This window comes from Pyrus communis, chromosome 3 (genome assembly GCF_963583255.1).
Source record: "Pyrus communis chromosome 3, drPyrComm1.1, whole genome shotgun sequence".
Taxonomy (NCBI): domain Eukaryota; kingdom Viridiplantae; phylum Streptophyta; class Magnoliopsida; order Rosales; family Rosaceae; genus Pyrus; species Pyrus communis.
The window spans coordinates 8,257,093-8,270,520 of NC_084805.1; the positions used below are offsets into that span (position 1 = coordinate 8,257,093).

General features: G+C 37.0%; 1 protein-coding gene and 1 long non-coding RNA gene across 2 annotated transcripts; one reads left to right on the forward strand and one right to left on the reverse strand.

Moving 5' to 3' along the window:
- Window positions 1-1,410: 1,410 nt before the first annotated feature.
- On the forward strand, window positions 1,411-3,690 carry LOC137729923 (uncharacterized). The gene is made up of 4 exons (XR_011068057.1): window positions 1,411-1,642; window positions 2,007-2,090; window positions 2,791-3,310; window positions 3,494-3,690. It is a non-coding gene; the product is annotated as an uncharacterized lncRNA (long non-coding RNA).
- An 824-nt stretch (window positions 3,691-4,514) lies between these two features.
- LOC137727334 (B3 domain-containing protein At5g18000-like) lies at window positions 4,515-6,843 on the reverse strand. Its single transcript, XM_068466201.1, has 4 exons — window positions 6,650-6,843; window positions 6,102-6,510; window positions 5,803-5,999; window positions 4,515-4,928 (listed from the first exon to the last, which is right to left on the reverse strand). Exons 1-4 carry the CDS (start codon window positions 6,836-6,838, stop codon window positions 4,683-4,685), a joined length of 1,041 nt encoding a protein of 346 aa, XP_068322302.1. The 5' UTR covers window positions 6,839-6,843; the 3' UTR covers window positions 4,515-4,682.
- Window positions 6,844-13,428: the final 6,585 nt, after the last annotated feature.

The following is a 13,428-nucleotide window of genomic DNA, read 5'->3' on the forward strand; positions in this document are numbered from 1 at the left end:
TGAGTATTGAATAAGTTATATCCATTTGCATCTAATCGATGAGGGGGAGAAGTGTTCTAGAGAGAGATTAAATAAAAAAATAAACCACAAATAAAACGCACAATAAATTACTATATTACATCTAAAATCACATTATTTTTAGTCATTTGACATAGTCACTTTAGTTTTATATAGATGTTTATCAAACACTCAATTGCATTATTTTACAGCTTTTTATTTTTACAGCACACAACAGAAGCATTTTTTTTTCTAAGTACGACAATACCAAACTATCCCTAATTTTCACTCGTCCCGCAGAACAACCTGAGCCCATCTCGGGTGCTTGTTGAGCCATTTTTTTTTTTCTCAAGTGTAATATGTTTTTTTGTTGCCGTATTACTCCGGGTGTCCATATTAGTCAAGGGCTTTCAATCAATGAGAATTACACTACTAGACAATGTGCTATAGGGCATCGTTTTGAGGACACCCTTCTTCATCAGTAGCTTTGTAAATTGAACTGTCACCATAGCTAAAATTTAGTGTCTTAAACTTTTGTAACACCAATCATTGGTGGCTTTAACCTTTATAACACCATTCATTGGTGTCAAACCAGAAAAATTTTGACACCAGAGACTTGTTATATGTTTTTCAACCTTGGGAGCTGATTTTTTTTTAACTTCTTTCAGTTTTCTTCTCCTTTTTTCTGTCAAAGATATTTTTATTTTCATTTAATAATGCTATTCTAGTATTCTACAGTACTGCACCCCTCGTACAAATACAAAGTTTACCCGGGGTACCGTTTGGTACGTGGGACGGAACGGAACAAAGTGGGACAAGGCGTTCCATCCCACATTTGGTGCGCCTAAAACGGATGGAACGAGCTGTTCCACGGGACGAGTTTTGGGTAAATTTTCGTTCCACCTCACCCCCCTAGAACAACTCGTTCCACATCCGTGGAACACAAAATTATAACCTCTCTGTCTCCTTCTTCCTCCTTGTTTCCATCCGAGGGCATCTTTGCTCCTGCCCGTTCCGTTTCGTCCTGTCCCGTCCCGTCCCGTCCCGTCCCGTCCCATTCCGTTCCGTTCCGTCCCGTCCCATTCCGTTCCGTTCCGTCCAGTCTCTCTTAGGCCTGGTTTGGTACTGAGGTGATTCTAAAAAAAGCTGGTATCAAAAAAAGCTGGGAGCTGTTTTTGTGTTTGATAAACATTCAGCTTCAGCTTTTTTTTAACAGTTTTGAGTGAAAAAAAGCCAAAAACAAGAAGTTGCAAAACCCAGCTTTGAAAAACTAACTTTTTCACATTTGTTTTACATAAAAGTTTACCAAACACTATAATACTGCTTTTTTTTTTTTTTCAAAAGCACTTTTACAAAAAAGTTTACTAAACACTCTGCTACTTTATTTCACAGTTGCTTATTCTCACAGCAGAAACAGCTTTTTTTCAAAGCACATAAATACCAAACCAGCCATTACTCTCCCCTCCCTGCGCTGAACTCCTCGCCTTCTCCCTAGCTCCCTAACCTTTCGATTGTAAAGCTTTCTGAACCCAGAAATTAAAACCCATTTCGTTTATCTTCCTTCAATTTTTGATGCCATCCACCACTAATTCCCACTCTCTTAACATTTCAGGCTCAACAGTCCATCTCGGAAGCCAAAGACAAGGTAGATTTCATCTCTCTTTCAGATTAAAGTTTTTTCATTTTTTCTTACACCAAAACCCCCTGCATACGAAACGTGTACCTTTTGTTTCTCTGCTGTTTTTGGGTACTCCTATTCGTTCATCTGGATGCTAAAAATGAATTTTGCTTATACCAATGGGATTCTGCAATTTGGGTACCGGTAGAGTTTTTGGAATTATGTAATTTGAATTACTTATATCTTGATTTTTATGGATGGGTTGGTACTTATAGGAGAAATCGACTCTGAATGGGTTTTTGATATATCTTCAAACAGTTTATCCAATAACTTCAGTTTTGAACCAAATATTATGCAACTGTCATTCAAATATAAATTGATTATTTGGTAGGAACCCAAATCGAAACCCAGATCTTCTTTCGGAACCCCCAGCAGAGGACATACTCTTCCTTTCATCTCTCTCTACGGCCTCTGGGTATTCTCTCAATTGATGCTATAGTATTTGTTAAAATTGTTAGATTTAGGGTTTGGATTTAAATTAATTTTAGGGATTTTGATTGTGGTTTAAGTGTTTTGGTATGTTCCCTGCACATTGCAAAATTCGGATACTATTTGGGAGTTTTGGTATTGCAAGTCCGGTGTTTGGCTTAGATGTGGTGTTTCAATCTGAATGCAGTTCTGTATTTAAAATTTCAGCTAAGGTTTCTCTGTATTCATTATATGGAGAGATTTTCTTTTAATGTATTAATTTGTACTTATTTGGAGATTTTAAGGATTTTTGTGTGTACTTATTTGTGCTTTAGTTCTCCAGTTTGAAATATATATACATGTATCAGGTTACCAAGAATTCCTCATTGGGGTCATTAAACCCTACAGTTATTAGTTAAGTTCCTCAGTGCGGATTTCTACAAACTAAACTTCAGAAAAATAATTATGTAGGGGCTCTATTTCGTCTTTTGAAAAACAAACCAAGGAAATGTAGATATTATTTTTACAATTTGGATACCTCTGATCAATTTTACGAGTGTTACTGTAAAAATCAAAGCACACCATTTCTTTTTTCAAAGGATTCCTAATAGCTTGGTTTGGCAAGTGCTAGTCCATATTAAATTAGTCATCTTTATCAATAATAGTAATAATAATAATTTTACTCAGTCTTGTTATTTTTATTCCAGGTGTTTGGGCTTGAATTTAATGTGATTGCTCTTGCTTATGACGATGGTGGCGGTGAATTTTTTTTCAAGTATATCGTATAATTTGTCCCTTTATTATGTTTTCTTGTTGGTTGCTAACTTATTTTGCCCCTCTGTTGTGCAGAACACAGTGAGCAAAGAGCTTTCTGCAGGTAAGTTTGATTATGCTGGGAATATATTGTATATTTTGGTTCTTTTTGTGCCTTGTTTTAATTCTACAAGCATGGATGAAGTCATTTGCATTTTCTTGCATGTTGGAGTAGTTTGATCGTGTATAATGATAGGCATGAGCAAGGAGCATTGTGCAACAAAGTTTGATTTCCCTACAATTTGCGAACTGTAGTCATTAATATAATATCATGTTGTGAGAATTTTCTTAAGTTTCAGAATTTCTTTTGTATTCTTGAGGGTTGCTAATAAATGTTGAATTGCTTCTTAATTATTATTGTGTTGGCATTTAGAATAGCTTTGGACCATTTCCGCCACAAGAGGTTTCCTTGAGGTAATTCATTTTTTTGGCAAATTCATATTAAATTGTTGTTGGCATCTAGAGTAGCTTCCAACCATTTCCTTTGGACTGAATAATCTATGGTGTTATTGCAGCCCTTCCCCATTTTCTAACTTTTAACTGTTTGTTGTGTCCAAGTGTCTTGTATTCTAATGACGGTTTTTATTATTTTTGCAGGATATCGCTAAATCAATGTTGAAGAATGAGATTGGGATGGGATAATTTTATTGTATATTAGAATACTTTGTATAACCACTGTGCTTCTACATTTTATATTACCATTCATTGGAAAGAGACCCCATTTTGTATCAATAATAGAGTATTATAAAAAAAAATAAAAAATAAAAATATTGAGAGGTCTTAGGTTTGATTCTCGCCAAAGGCGAATTTGAACCAAATTATTGATTGCTAGTCCATTGTGATGCTTATTCTACTTCCTCATCTTTTTAGTGTAGATCATATCGTTTGTTAAAAAAAATATTGGGTTAGCGAAGTCTTGAAAAATAGAGTGTTATTAAGGTCTTACGTTTCCAAAAAATAATCTTGAGTCTCTATTTTCACGCGGATGCAGGAAACAAATCGACAACTTACTTGTTCTCTGTTGCTTATAATGCATGGCATACGTTGCTAATACTAAAAAGATTATCTCTAGATATCCAAATATATGTGCATGATAATGTCGAGAGTTCCTTTGTTCTTTTAATTTTTGGTACATATAAAGTCCAAAGTCTGGAAGGAACAGAAAAGACCTACAATGGGACATTCCTGGTTCAAATGATACCGCATTCATCATCACTCATCAGTCAAAAGATTAGGAATGTTAAGTGGGAGAAGTCCCCATATATACATTGCATATCAAAACTAAGATGATTACTCGTATATATCAATCATATATACCAAATACAGATTTTTGAGAGCTTTTACTTTGGCGAATATATCGGAGAATGTAAAGTTAAATTTTTAGATAAAAATTTCAAGTAATCTTGTATGAGCGTATAAAAGGGTGGACGATTCCTGCTACTGCTAATTGACTGAAGTGAAATATAAGCACTTCCACGTCCCTTTAGGGACATCCGAGAGTGGCTTCTACTTTGATGCGAGGAGGATTATTTCTAGTGGTAAAGGCAAAAGACCAAATCCACTGTTGCTTTGTAACGCATGCAGAGTAGCTCTAGACATTCATGATTCATGATACCGATAACTCTTAAGATTTAAAAGTAAAAATTATGATTAGATAGTACAAAACAATTTGCACCACTATCCAACTCTTAATCCGAAATACAACTACGAGTGGCGACCGGCGAGGAGAAGAACTACAAGGCTAGCTAAAGCTCACCACTTAAATTACCCTACTATTAATATAGCTTCAAACTGATGCCTTGTGGATAATGCGAACCTTCATCTCGTTGCTGCTCAAAAGCTCAAATATGCAAGTATCGCCGATACCAATTTGGTTAGAAGATGCGAACCGAGACCACCCGGCAGAAAAGGAGTGTGATGTGTTCAAATGGACAACGTTCACAGCCCATGTTTTTTCCTCTGCATTTTTCATGAAAATCTTGAATTGTTGTTGTTTAGAAAAATGCTTCCTAGAGAAGGCGGCAGGGACGTACTGCATGATTGACATCAAACAAGACTTCAAAAGAAATTACATTTGACATGTAGAGAGAGAGAGAGAGAGAGAGATAACAACACTAACCAACATAATTGAAGGAAATAAACATTCAAGAGATTTTTATTCTAGCTTTCTATTTGCACACATGAAACATTCAAATTGATATTTCTCAAACATACTTGTAACAAATGTATCAACTAGCATATGCAACTCCGTATAGCCGATTTAGTATTTTCCTCAAGCATAATTATTAGAAAATCTAGCTGATTTTTACTTGTATTTGCACCCCACCGTCAATTTCCCTCCTTAAATTTTATTTCGGCCTGGATCTCCATGACCTATTATGAATGGCCAATTGCCCACCCATAATCATCTTCCTCACATTTTATCAAACTTTTGTGGCAGAAAATTTGATGAAATGTTGGAAACACGACAATAGGGGGAAATTGTCTATTTATGATAGTTCAAAAGAAAAATTGGCCAAGATAAGAATTCAAGAAAAAAATTAGCTCAGATGAAAAATCGATAATAATACTCTAATTTTTATGTATCTTTGACTGTTTGGATACAATGAATAAATCATGATGGTGCTTTTTTGTTATAATATTGGAATTGTGATGCTGCAGGCTTGAGCAGTAATAAATTTGGTTATAGCTTCTTAACATGTTAACATATATAGTACTGGAAATGTATCTGTTGCCAAAGGCTTTGATTTTATTATTTAACCTCTTTCAAACGACACAAAAGAGAAATTTTATTTCTTGGATGCATCATGCATGTACTAAAGAGAACTCGTTAATTGTAATTGTCAACAAAATTGTGGCCTAAAACAAAACTAAATGAATGAAAACTTAATTAGTGGTTGCCTTACCACATTACTTGACGTTCTTACTACGCTTTTAAAATGAGGGAATTTTGATTTGAAAAACTCAGGCTCAGCTGCAGCTTCCATATCCTCCTCAGATGTGTCATCTTCCGAATCCTCATCAGATGTGTTGTCTTCGTCATCGTCCCAATCGTTAGATGTGCTGTCTTCGTCATCTTCTTCGGGTTCACAAAGGTTTTCACCTGTAGTTTCAAATCCAAAAAAAAAATAAAAAAATAAAAAAATAAATCATAGACATAAGTTTCATGGGTTCCAGTAGTTAGCAACATCTGATCTGACGATACCTGAATCATCGTTGCTGCAAGAGCTCGTTGGATGAGGACGCTTAGACGAGCTCCCATCGCACGTTCTTTGTCTACCACTACCACTAGGAATTTTAGTAGTGTCAGCAAAGGTGGAATTCTGATTAGTTGATCCAATCTTGGTAGAACCGACTTCTCGCTCACACGCGTTTGTGCCATATACCCTTATGCTGAACTTCATCCTCCCATCATAGATGAATACTACAAAGTTGCCGTGACCCAAGGAATTATCCCTCAAGAACTCCTGCCAGCCATCTGTGAAACGCACAGCACCCATTGTCGTTCTACTCACTTTGACACTCCATGAACAATCCAAGGAATCGGTCAGCGTCAAAAATGCTCTCTCGGACAGGTCTTTCTGTATATGTTTCAAGAAGTCTCTGGGGATATGCTTCAAAAAATAGACACACAAAATGTATTTACAAACAAAAATTTCAGAATTGAATATGCAATTGCAACCAAGCAGTTACAGAGAAACAAGAAAAATGCGAGAAACTAAAATCCACAGCGCAGTAGTCGGAAACTATTACCAAATACTCAGTGTTGTAACCGGCAACAAGAATCCGGAAGAAGGAAGGCTTCTTCTCATCATTTGTGGATATGTTTTTCACCATTTTACCGCTTGAAAGCTGCAAAAACCTAATGGTGACATGGAGGAACTTTAACTTGGTCAAATATAGAGAAATGAACTCAGACTTGAAGAAGGTTGGTGAGTTCATTCAATATCTACATGTGTTCATCTTCAGTCACTAGTGTCCAAATAAATGGAGTCAATGGCATTGATTTCCAAGTTTCTGTTTAAGGAAACACAATACCATTTTTACTTCGCTTTAAGATCAATAGAATGTGGACTATTGTGGGACGGTAGGTGTGTTGTGGGGACGGATGCTTTTAAAATCTTTAAAACTATTTCTACGAATTGAATTTGTTTTGTTTTTCTTTTTTTTTTATTTTTTATTTTTTTTATTTTTTATTTTTTTTAACTCACATGGCAACAAATTAGTGTAGTTAAAATCAAACATCACTTCACTAATAGTAACAAAGTCAACCTCCGTAAGGCTTGTCGTAATTCTTTACCAGGATTCTAAATTAACAGCATTATAACTTTGAATTACAAACACAAGCATAACCCTGAGCAACATTTACTACAAGAATCTGCTGTCTAGGGTCTCAGACAAACTCAACAGTACCGATTAGGGAAAGGGATTCCGGACTACTCAACGGAATCCAACGAAGATAGGGTTCCAGACCACTCAACGGAACCGATTAGGAAAAGGGATTCTAGACCACTCCATGGAATCCAACGAAAATAGGGTTCTTGACCACTCAATGTAATCTTTTACTACAATGTGTATGGTCCTCCAATGCGGAGTAACCAGATGGGACCATAAGTATCCATCTGATAGCGTGGTCCCCTAATGCAGATTAACCAAGCTAGACCACTTATGGATCTAATATGACCAAGTAAGCAGTGACCCCCTGGTGTGGATTAACCAGGCAGAGTCACCCCTATAATGCGTATGGTTCCCAATGTGGATTAATCGGGCAGAACCGTAGGCATGCATCCAATAGTATGGTTCCCCAATGTGGATTAACTAGGTGAAATCACCAATGAATATAATGTGATCAAGTAGGCAGGGAACCCCCCCCCCCCCCGGCAATGCGGATTAACTAGGGCAGGACAATGGGCATACATATAATAGTATGGCCCCCCCAATGCAGATTAACCAGGCCAAAACATCCATGTACCACACTGCTACATGGTGCACTCACATCATCACATAACATACGTTCTACAACATACATCAGTTCACCATGAATTACAAGTGCAAGCGCGCGCACACACATACACACCCCCCTAACCAACCAATATTTAGTACCACCGACATACAAGTTCTACAGAATAACTCTAATATGGTCCTTAATTATCCCTTCATATTAGAAGTTGCACATTATCATTACTATCATCTAAAATCTCATTACATACATAGGTGTCACTTGCATGCAAACTGAGATACACCTTCCCCAGATGGTTCGTTGACCAAGATAGGCCCACTAGACTCTATCGGGTCCCTAGTAATGTTATTTGAGTATTTAAGAACAATTTAGGACATTTGATCAAAAGTTAACCCTTGGTCAACGTGCCCAACAGTAAGGTCAACAACCCTACATAATCCAATTTTCCATGTATCAGATTTTTGATCCGTAAATTCTTAAGATCCTTAAATAATACAAATAACATGTTAAAATTTCTTCATGATCCAACAGTCGGATCTTCACCTACCACAAAGGTCTAGTGGAGGCCATTTATGAAACTAAGCTTAAATGACGAAATCACACAAAACAGATATCAAATATGGTTTCAGGGCATCAAAATTAGTTAAAGGGAACAAAGTGGGTCATCGCACTCACGCTCCTCCGCACTTGGTGGCTAGCAGCTAAAGTTGTCGGAATTCTAACCATCACAAAATCATCCCAAATTATACCAAATTGAAGTTCACAGTAAGGCGTGCACCGAGGTTTGGAAATGGCCGAAGGACCTCAATTTTTGCCGATGACTGTCATATTCCACAAACATCACACCTCTATAGTTGCCTCGTCGTAGCTCTGTCGCCTGATCTAAGATATGGGTTTTGTAGCTGGGGTCGAAGTGAGTTGATTGGTGGTGGTAGATGGTGTTGACTGATTGGAAACAGAGAAATCACTGTCAAGAAGTTTAGGAAAAACTAGAGCTTTGCTCCACCGCACTAGGTAGCCAAATGGATTGATGCTGGGGTAGAGCTGAGTTGGTTGGTGTAGTGGTGGTGACGATCGGTGTTGAAAACTTTTCTAGGGAACCGGGCATGCATAGAGAATTGAGTTGCAAAGTCGACCTATGAGTCGGGTTGCAATTTCGCCAGGGGGGATGGGGGAGTTCCCAAATTCTTGGGCCTTCTACAAATAAAGGTCCATATAACCTTTTTGCCCTTAGCTTTCCGTGCTTATTTCTCTGTCATTATAACTCTGATTTGCGAACGATTTTTCACCTACGCGTTCTTGGAATCAAGCTTAACACGAAAATACTAATATTGACCCTGAAAGGTCTATGGACTTTCAATAACCAATTACGAAAATTTCAACTTTGTAACGAGTTAATTAATGCTCTAAAACTAACAAAACAAAATAATTATAAAAAAAATATGTAAATACAAAATCCGTAAATTTCAATAGTGAAATTCGGGAACGGGATTTCATATCTCTTCATGGCTTGAGTGAATCTCCCAAATCATGATCTAGGTGACCGCTTGAGGCCATATAAAGATTTCTGAAGTCTGCACACTTTCCCATTGAAATTTGGCACGCCATACCCTAAGCAGGAGAGCCATGTACAGATCCTCCAAATCTCAATGCAAGAAAGATTTTTTACGCATACTGACTCAGGGGTTCCTACCCATGTTTAAAGGATGTATAATGTAGAATTTATGACAAATTGTGAAGGAGTATTGATTTGAATGGGTTATGTTCTTCAATTTAAAGTATGAGCAAATTTTCGTGGCCTTAACATTGCTTCTCAGCACAATTGTTTCTTCAGATAATTGAATTCGACTCTAAGCTTGATGTGGACTGATTAAACAAGAAAAAAAACTTTCATCATGATCAAACTAATTGATCTGAAACACATCTATTTAGAGTACAACCAACGTCCATTCCAGCATTAAGGAAATGCGAGTACAAGCAAGTGCACTACTTAAAGCATGCTCTAGTTAAATTGCCATATTTTAATAGCTTCAAAATCTCAAATATGCAAGTATTGTCGATAATGATCTGACTAGCAGATGCAAATTCAAGCCACCCTTTCAACAAAAACTGTGATCCATTGGTAGGGTAAGCTTTAACTTTCCATTTCTTTCCCTCTACATTTTTCAGGATCACCTCAAAACTTTTCTCTTGGGGAAAGTGCTTCCTGGAGAAGGCTAGAATATAGTCTAGACAACTTCAATTTCTGGCAGATTCGAATGAAGACGATATTTCGATCTCACAAACTCTGGGATATAGTCGAGAGGGGCTTTGCTACTTTGGCAAAGAAGAAGGAAGAACTCACCGAAACAGAGAGCAAGCTGCTAAAGAAGAACATCGTCAAAGAAGCAAAGGCACTTGGAATCATGCAAGGGGCGGTTTCCGATCAAATCTTTTCGAGAATCGCCATCCAAGAGACTGCAAACTCTGCTTGGAATGTTCTGAAGCAAGAATTTGTGGGAGATAAACAAGTGAGAGCCGTGAAACTTCAAGGCTTACACCGAGATTTTGAGTATACTAGAATGGGTGAAAATGAAGCTTTGTTTGCATATCTAGTTAGACTGTTTGATTTAATTAGTCAACTGAAGAGTTATGGTAAGATATTAGTAATCGAAGAATTGTTCAAAAGTTGCTGATAAGTCTACCTAGATCTTATGATAGTATTGCCTCTATGATTGAAAACACTAAGGATCTAGAGACTGTTGATGCTCAAGATGTTGTTGCTATCCTAAAGGGGCATGAACAAAGGATTTATATGCATGCTGAAACTTAAACTAAGAAGGCATTTGCTAGTCTTAGTGTTGCTCCAAAACAAAATAAGTATAATGGGAATCAAGGGTTCAAGCCACAAAAAAATTGGAAGTCAAAAGGAAAGAAGAGGGATAATAGGTTTGCAAATCAAGCTAGAAAAGCTACAGGTACCACTAAGGGAGCTAAGAATCTGTGTATACACTGTGATAAGTTGCATTTTGGTGAGTGTTGGTTCAAGGATAAGCCTAGATGTCATAACTGCAATAAGTTGGGCATATTGCAAAAGATTGATGTGTCAAGAAGGAGAAGGCTAATTAGCATGTAAACTTTATCAACCAAGTCAATGACACTCCTACAATGTTTTATGCCTACAACAATGCCATTGTGAAGAAATGTGAAGAGATATGGTTTGTTGACAGTGGATGTAGCAATCATATGACTGGAAGGGAGGATTTGTTGGTTGACATTGATAGAACAATGACTGCTAAAGTTGAAATGGGCATTGGTCAACTTATTGATGTCACAGGCAAGGAAACTTGGTAATTGAAACCAAGATGGGGAGGAGATATATCAAGAAGGTAATGTTGGTTCCAGGATTGAAAGAAAATTTACTCAGTGTAGGGCAAATGATCGAACATGACTATTTTATGGTGTTTGTGTTGGAAGTATGCCCACAAAGCCACTCATTTGATGTAATAGCTTTTTGGAATACTTATTGTGTTAAACTTTTATATGTTTAATAGAGGGCAAAGCTTATTGTTAATCACCATTTATAGTATCTTGTGTTTAAGCAATAAGGGAATCCAAGGAATGTATTTGATCTAAGAGACAAGTGATTTAAGTTAGTTAAATTGACGAGACCTTTCTCTTATGTTCATTCCTAAAACGTTCCTAGCCATAGGATTGCCAATTGGGCATTGACAATCCGCTAAGGTTAGTATGTGTTATGTCGACTCAAGCGTGAGTATGAATTAGTCTCAAGTCATTTGGTGTTGGACACTAAGGCAAACACATAGGTGCTCGAAAGAGTAATCGAGTACACTGAACAACGATCAAACGAGAGTTCGAACATACATGTCATGTGAGAACTCAATAGTTGCAATATGCAAAGTAGTCCTTTGACCTGAGGCATCATTGATGTCTAATGGTTAGGTCCTTGATCTTTGATTATGTCAACGGCATTCCATTGGAGTGTCCACGGCATTGTTGGGGTCAAGCTATCTAGTCATGTAGGCATATGAATGCACAACAAGGGATCTCTAACCTTCCATGGTGGAAGGAGAATACTCTAAGATATGATTCGAGAGTCTTTGGCCAAAGCAATATGACTAAGGAAGGTTGTTCCAAATCTTATTCAATTGAATCATATAGAGAAATATCACATTGGATAGTAGACATGAAACAAACTATTACTTAAACAATGTGATTAAGAGTATTGTATTAGAGAAGGACCGTATTGCATTGTAGTTGTAACTGGATAGGTTCTCCAACCACTTCTACTTAGCTTGGGTAACCATGACATGCTGCTAGGCGTCACCCATGGTTTGTGGAAGCCCTAAAGATTAGCAAACACTAATTTTAAGGGAGAATTGAAATGTGGTTTCAATTCACAATCGATCGTTAAGAGTAACATCGCCCACTACCTCGCTAATTGGAACCTAATGGATCGTACACCGAGTAAGGATATAAGTGAAGAAATTATATGAAATGGATAAGCAATTAAATGGTTTAATTGAAGAATGGTCAAGATTAATTAAATAGTTAATTAATTATACGAAACGTTCGTATTGGGCGTTTAAGTTAGTTTTGGGCTTCGGGGCACAAAAACGTTTTGGTCCACAAGGCCCATTATGTTTAAGTTGTATGACAACTAAAACAAAATGGGCAATTAAGCCCAATAACAAATGGAGGCCGGCCATATCAAGGGTAGTGGGAATTTTTGCTTAATTGCAAGTTTGTCACTAACCTAAGAGATGAAGTATAAAGTCATCTTTATAGCTTTGTTTCTAATTAGGGTTTTCTAATTGAATTTGGGTGAAACATATTCTCTCATTTTCTACATAGAGGCCGGCCACTTAGGGGAGGAACATCTAGCAATCTTCTTCTTCCCTAAGTCATCCATTTCATCTTCACACTACATCTTTGGTGTGGAGACTTAGAGACACCAAACCTTTGGTGTTTTTGGAGAACAAATCCTCAAATCCTCAAAGAAGAAAAGGAGCACTAAAAGGGAGGAAATCACAAGGAAGATCCAAGGAGCAAGGAGGTGACTTGAAGGCCCTCCACTTGGGTGAATCCCTTGTGTGATCAAGGATGAGCTTCAAGGGTAAAGAATCTCTAAATTCTTATTCTCTTTAATATTGTTAAAGAGTCTTATGGTTCACCATATACTAGGCTTTGAAAGTCATGGGTTTTATGAATTGTTTTTGAATGCATGCCTACTTTAAAGTGTTATTAGTATGCCTATGTATTCAAATGTTCTTACATGTTCTTAGCTAGGACAAAATTTTTCCTTCAAGTGGTATCAAGAGCCTAGGCCTAGTTTATGGTGGATCCTTTTGGGTTTTGTGATTTTTCATATTTTGTGATTTAAGTGTTGTAAATGTTACAAGCTTTGTTCTTGCTTTGAATATAAATTTTGCTTGAAAATTTAGCATCTCAAATGTTGTAGATGTATTTCATTAAAGCATGAATAATGGAACTAAAAGTTGGTGCCAAGTGTTTTGGGATTTTCGGCCAAATCCAAAGGGTGAGTTTTTTGGGTTCTTGTTAGCCTTGTTAA

Coding starts and splice junctions, on each gene's coding strand:
- LOC137727334 (XM_068466201.1), bottom strand. CDS start 6,838: ATGAACTCACCAACCTTCTTCAAGTCTGAGTTCATTTCTCTATATTTG. Junction 6,511..6,649: donor GTTACAACACTGAGTATTTG/GTAATAGTTTCC, acceptor TATTTTTTGAAG/CATATCCCCAGAGACTTCTT. Junction 6,000..6,101: donor TTGCAGCAACGATGATTCAG/GTATCGTCAGAT, acceptor TTGAAACTACAG/GTGAAAACCTTTGTGAACCC.